At 37.9% G+C, this 6,563-nt stretch overlaps 2 protein-coding genes across 2 annotated transcripts in view; one reads left to right on the top strand and one right to left on the bottom strand.

Annotated features, from left to right (window-relative positions):
* Positions 1 to 6,563, top strand: part of LRRK2 (leucine-rich repeat kinase 2) — a 147,318-nt gene that overhangs the window by 84,780 nt on the left and 55,975 nt on the right. Inside the window, exons 5-7 of the mRNA XM_009324388.1 lie at positions 607 to 741; positions 2,322 to 2,456; positions 5,969 to 6,100. Coding sequence (XP_009322663.1) covers positions 607 to 741; positions 2,322 to 2,456; positions 5,969 to 6,100 — 402 coding nt within the window. The remainder of the gene's footprint in view (positions 1 to 606; positions 742 to 2,321; positions 2,457 to 5,968; positions 6,101 to 6,563) is intronic.
* Positions 3,007 to 4,608, bottom strand: POLR2I (polymerase (RNA) II (DNA directed) polypeptide I, 14.5kDa). Its single transcript, XM_009324384.1, is given in 3 exon segments — positions 3,007 to 3,152; positions 3,155 to 3,269; positions 4,549 to 4,608. Coding segments are annotated over 3 exon segments (321 nt in total).

Raw genomic sequence — 6,563 nt, 5'->3', positions numbered from 1 at the left:
ATAGAGAGAGTAATATTTTTTTTTCAGACCTTTTTTTAGTGTCATAAGAGCAACAGTGAGATTGGCTTTTCAGTTCAGTTTCAGGCTGAATGAATGGCTGAGAAAGTGAGAATAGGGTTTCGTGATACAGATGAACTGATTTCATGATTCACTGTAGCTGACAGGTACATTTCAAATCCTCTCTTGCTTTCCTCAGGCAGTGTAGTCCTGCTTTCTTCTATCAGCCTTACTTCTTAGCAAAACTTTTCAGCTTGCTATGACTGCAAAAAGGGGATTTTTTGATGGGTTACTTTTCTGCCAGTTTAGTGAGTTGAACTGGCTCACTGAGGGATCAGACAAGTACCAAAGCAGTGCAAGGTAGGAAGAAGAGTGGAGAGGGGAACCTGTCTTTTTGGCAGTAACGTTTTAGAACATCTCAGTTGTATTGTAAAATACTATCTTAAGAGATAACATCGTCAGGTGTTATACAAAAACCTGGATTTGAGCTATCAGAGTAAATTTTAAGGACAGTATTAAAGAATTTTGGATTTTAATGATTAAGTACAGTGCTTCAATAAAAAAGTTGAGAACTAATCAGTGCAACATGTAATCTCTTCTGCTATTCAGATGTAATTGCTTTCCTGCTCTTGGAGGAAGAGGTGGATGTGTTTTCCTTGGTATTTAATGCCATGCACACCTTCCCTAAAAATGAAGAGATTCAGCAACATGGATGTAAAGCATTACACAAACTTTTTGAGAAAGGTATTTATATCTTGTAGTTTATTAGGTTAGAAAAATGTATAGGTTGGGAGGGGACTGCAGATGTTTATTTAACTGCAATAATGAATTCTTGCATTCCAAATTCTTTTGTGTACTATATCTGTTCTTTGAATGAGTTAGCACAAAACAGATTTTCCAAGCTATATCACACATTTTCTAAATTAGAGCAATGAATATGAAATTTTAAAAAAAATCAAAATGTCTCTTCATTTCTGACTCTAGAGTTAACTGAAAAGATGGGATGCAATGTTAGTCAGTAACACTGGAACAAAGAGTAGTGACGTTCGATTTTAATTCTCAAAAAACATGATTGTTTATTTAAAGACTGGCAAATTTTAGTAATGTGTAAACAATTCTAAAATCAAGCAAAATGTTTGCACTTTAGAAAAATACACGATTCTGCTTTTGATCCTGACAATGCTAAAAGATGAGTATGTATCTGTATGTTATTCCTATGTTTCTTCTAGAAATGAAGTCACCACATACTGAATTTCTGCAAAATTTTCAGGAACTGCGTGTGTAATGACCAGAAGTCCCACTGTTGTAGCAGCCTTGCTTTGCATTGAGTTTCTGGCTTCAAAATAAAAATTGAGAAATACTAGCACTCTTACCAAGTCTGCTGTACTCCTTTGCTTCAAAGATAGTCTCCAATTCTTCAGATTTGTTCTTTCTGGCACCATTTTCTCTTGCTTTTTCTAAGTCTTCCTCCCACACATGTACGCCTGGAATTATCTTCTGCGTTCCTTCCTCTCTTCCACTCTCCCTAAATACTGTTGTTCTGCTGTATTTTCTCTTCAGTCTCCACAAAGGTCTGAGCTTCTTAGGTTTTCTGTGCATGTTTTTTATAAGTGACTGATTTTTACAAATCTACAGACTGCTCCGGGTACAGACCTGCATACCTCCTTCTTGATGGCAGTGCTAATGTAACAAGTTCCTAGGCTGCCCCTGGCTATTTTCTCCTGCCTCTGAGCCACCTTGTCAGTTATTGTAATGTGAATGTTTGCCTAGCCTTAGCTTGAACCAGATTCAGAAAATGATTCTGCTTATGAAATTTAAAATGTGTCGTTCTCTCTCAACCTGGATCAGTTTCCTTATCTGGTTCATTGCACAGCCATGCAGCTATGTCAGTGAAAATGACAGGGGGCAGGGATGGAGAAGCCTTAAGCCATTATTACGATGAAGGTAAGATATTATTAAAGCATGGCTATAGTCTTTATGGAAAGAATTCCATTACCAAAATTTGAGAAGTGAAATAAAATGATGGAGTATAAAAAATGGCATTTCATCAAATTGTTTTCACTCTATGCTGAGCCTTTTTCACAGAATGAACTTCAGATATTCCTCACCAAGACATTATATAGGTGAAGGAAAGGCTCAGTTTTTAGTAAAAGAAGTCATAACTGTGGAAGATGATATGTATGGAGAGTACCTTACTTTCTGTGAAACATGGGAAGTAAATATAAGGAAACTTGATAACATGAAAAAAGACAACTGTTTTTGTACCATATTGATATGAATTATGTCTTCAAAACATACTGTATCTCTCTTGCTTTTCAATTTAGTTCCAGAAGAGCAGCTGACTGAATTTGTTGAAAGCAAAGATCATATGATCATATTGAAAGTATTCAAAGAGTTTCCAGAGAAAGAAGAGGTGATTCTTCCTGCACTTTATTCATTACATTCCTTAGCTGGTCCATGTAAGTGCATTACTGGAAGTTATTTTCAATTCCTTACCTCCTATAGTGTGCATCAGCTCACCTCAGTTTGCAGTAATCTTTCAGTGATTGTAAAAAATCAGTGAGAACTGGTTGGGAGTTGCCAGACAAATCACTTTCTGTTTTCTTTAGGAAATACTGATTTGTAATTTTTCACGGGAAATTTTTGTATTCAGCCATTCTGATAAAGCTGAAATCTCTCATAAAGAACAGAAAGAGACTGTCTTCTGCTTGGAGTCAGTGATAACAAAGATGCTCATCATGGTTGTAGAGGTTAAAGTTCAAGACCCTGCCCTGTCCATTTTTAATGCTTGAAAAATAAAACATATTTTTTGGCTAAACAAATCTTAAGTGAGTTTGGGTAGCAGGTAAAGAACACTGTTGGCAGAGGCTGTTCCACAAGGGGAAAATCGCCCACGCAAATCCAATTGCCAGGGCTGAGGAAAGGTACCTGGGCTTAGACACCCCCCTCTGATCATTCAGTGGTGGCTGCAATGAAGGGCACTGGTAGCACTGTGCACATTATAGAGTCTTACGGTGTTCTCAGGTGTTGTGCAATAAGACCAGAAGAAAATGTCTTTGTTATGTCTTGTCTTCTGATAACAGCAGTCCCTGTTGTGGGTAAAACCAGGCCCTGAGAAATGTGCTTGATGATTTGTGTCAATTTGTTGACAGCAATTTGATCTTCTTGACACAGAGGCAGCTCTTGTCAGCTTCCTGCTGGTAGTCACAATTTTGGCAAGCATAGAGCAGCATCCTGCTCTCCGTGTCTTCCATGAGGTACATAATGTTGTACTCTTACAGATGTGGTTCATCACAAAGCCTTGCTCGTGCATCCTATCTGGCTCTATGGGAACCGTGCTGGCCCCGTGTATGCCACAAAACAAGAACTAGACTGGAGTGTCCCACATTTCATCAGACTCCAAACTATTTAGTTTCTGTTTCTCAAACTTCTTGCTGTTCCAGTTTGTGTTTAAAAAGTTAAGTATTCCTTGAGCCAGAAATAATTTTACCCTAGCCCAGAAGTTATTGCCATTTTCTAGGGAAGAAGATGCCAGATTTTAAGTGCTTTTTAAAATAGTAAATACTTACACAAAGCGTAACAAGAGAAGGGCATGACAAATACCTGCTCTAAAGTAGGTTATTTATTTTGGGACGCTCATTTAATTTAGCACGCTCATTTCTTATACGAAAGATTGAAAATAGTCAGAGAAACAGAGATAGCTTGCACATGAATGTGCAAAGCTAGGCTACTTTTGCCAGCATTCATACTCTTGGTCTGTGACATCCCACAATACCTGCAAGAAAATGTATTCCTTAAAGGCCACCATGGAGAAAATAATTCACTGTAAGTACATACTCTAGCTTATCCAGTAGTAAAATGTTTGTCTCCCCATACCCTGAAGTTCAAGTCTCTATTCCAAATGAGTTACATCAAGGATTTGTACCTCACTATGCCTTCTTTCACTAATACATATGTAGACTTTGTTCCAGCTCATATGTCATGAGAAATTGAAGGGTAAGAGTTTATTCCAATGCGGTACAAGAACTCTTTTAAATCTCAGTAGTTTCGATAGAATGAGAAAATGCTTTGCTGCTGACCGTCCTCCAAAGTCCACAGGGGGGTGATGGGTCACAGAATGTTAGCCATCTAAATGGTTGTCATAGGCAGCCATCCAGGCTTCTCCTCTTTAATGGGAAGAAATGGACACCTCAAGAGGAAATTTACCTAACCCTAAGAGAGGTATCTGTTACAGGTGGGATGAATCACCATATGGAGTGCTCAGATGTCTTCATCAATTGTTGTGAGAACCTAGATGACCAAGTTTTGGTGGTTAAGATTAAATGAGATCCATTCTACCTCCTTTTCTCTAGCTTGTTCTGGGAAATGGTGGCTCCCTGCAAATGTACCATTGCTTGGTTCTTGCAGGATTTAAACATGCAGTTAGTTAATTATGCTCTCTCTGTAGTAAACAATTTTAGAATCTTTTGAACATTTTAATATGTTCATAATTGTCACCTGTGAAGTGATAACTTACTGTGAAGTGATGCAATACTATTTTGTGGTACACACCTTTAAAAAGGTGTTTTCAGTTGAGAATGACATGAATGAATCGCTGTCATCTTCAAGCATTGTGGAAGGTACCTTCCTTCACTATCAAACAGAATGCTTCAGAAATGCTTCCCACTCAGAGCTTGCTTTTCCAACTTACGGAGTATCATTATTTAATATTCAGATATATATTATTTTGAAGATCTCCTGCTGCTTTAAAAAGACTAATTATCTTTTATAATACAGTTGTGAATATTCCTCTTACATTGTATACAGGAAAGCCAAGCTGTTGAAAGAACAATTAAGAAAGTTTATAGACCTCAGCAGAGTAATGCTAACTCCCTTGGAGTCAGTGACAGGACTCCCTTTCATTCATTGGGGCCAGGATTTTGTCCAAGATTTTTTGGGTTCATATTCTGTCTCATACCCTGGATATACATACTACAAGGATGCTTTCATACACTTTTAACCACGATGATGCTGTTTTGTCTTAAATTATTTTATGTGGGATCGCTCTGTTCTCAGTAGGAAAGGATGTATTCTGTCTTTTTACTGGCTCATGTGAATGTCCTGTTGGTTTCCGTATCTGGCCTGTGTAATAAGCAGTAAATAGGGTGAGCGTGACCGAGCACTGGCACAGGTTGCCCGGAGGGGCTGTGGAGTCTCCATCCTTGGAGATTCTCGGAAGCTGTCTGGCCATGGTCCTGGGCAACCTGCTCTAGGTGGCCCTGCTTGAGCGGGGGGTTTGGACTAGATGACCTCCAGAGGTCCCTGCCAACCTCGACCATTCTGTGATTCTGTGAAATACAGAATTTGCAACGAATTTCAAACTATTGCAGGAGCATTAGATGAACATTTCTGTATCCTCAGTATGCAATAGGCATATGGTAGAACTAATTTAAATTAAAAGAATAACTTGCTAACTTGCCCCCTAAAAAAGAAGGAGAACTTAGAAAAACATGATTAAATCAAATGAATGACACTTATTAGAAAAAAACATTTCTAAATTGTTTCTTAATTGTATGCCCCTGGCAATATTACTGAAATACTGTCAAATGTTTACCTGATCACAATTATGTTATAAAGACCATTTTTGAGATTGAATTAATATTTATAAAACAATCTGTTCAGCTTTAAGAAAAAAGTTAGTAAGAGCAGTTTGTGAGGAGGTTTCTGTTACATGGCCTGATATAGAATGGAACAAATCCATAAATGTTAATATGGACTCTGAACTTAATGAGTTATTTCCCAGTGTTGGTAGTCATTAACGTCTTCTATGGCAATACCAAGGAAAAAAATGCCACCTTTCTCTCAAGTTGCAAGGCAAAAACTGAAACATAGGCCCAGTTTCTAAATAAATCTATTTAAATAAAGTCTGAATTAGAACCCAATCAACATGGTTTTTTTTCTTAAGAAGCAATTTTTGTTTCTGTTTCTTTAGCCAGCAATGTTGAAGTGCTCATGTCTGGAAATGTTCGCTGCTACAACGTCATAGTGGAAATGATGAAAAGTTTCCCCAATAGTGAAACAGTTCAGGAAGTGAGTTGCTGTTTGTTGCATAAGCTTACATTGGGTAAGTTCACAAAGTTGTTTATAGTCAGCTTGCTCTGACTGTGTAAGAGTTGGAGTTAACTGATAGCAAGTGTTACAGGCAACAAGAGAACTACTATTCCAGTTAATCCTCAGGGTGATGTATAGCTCCATGTCTCTAATGATGTAAACGTGCTGAGGTAACACTGGCCACAGTCAATATGGTATCCTTTTGTGTTAAACATTAGTAACAATGACAGAAGCTGCCATAAAAGACTACAGTGAGGAAAAAATGAGACTAAAGAGTGGGAGAAGCACAAGATGAGAATGGGAGATCAATAGATCCCATTCAGTATAAAGTTACTATAGAAAGGAAGAAAATTCCTTCCAGATTTCTTTTTTGAAGTGGCAATGCTGAACGTGTGAGAAACAACTGGTGCTACAGAATTACCTGGGAGGTATTCTCCAAGACTGTGTTTTTCTTCCTTGCAATGCATTTACCTTCA

The sequence above is a fragment of the Pygoscelis adeliae genome, unplaced genomic scaffold (genome assembly GCF_000699105.1).
Source record: "Pygoscelis adeliae isolate BGI_AS28 unplaced genomic scaffold, ASM69910v1 Scaffold315, whole genome shotgun sequence".
Classification (NCBI taxonomy): Eukaryota; Metazoa; Chordata; class Aves; order Sphenisciformes; family Spheniscidae; genus Pygoscelis; species Pygoscelis adeliae.
Note: the sequence above shows the minus strand (reverse complement) of the source record. Positions and strands in the feature narration are given on the sequence as shown.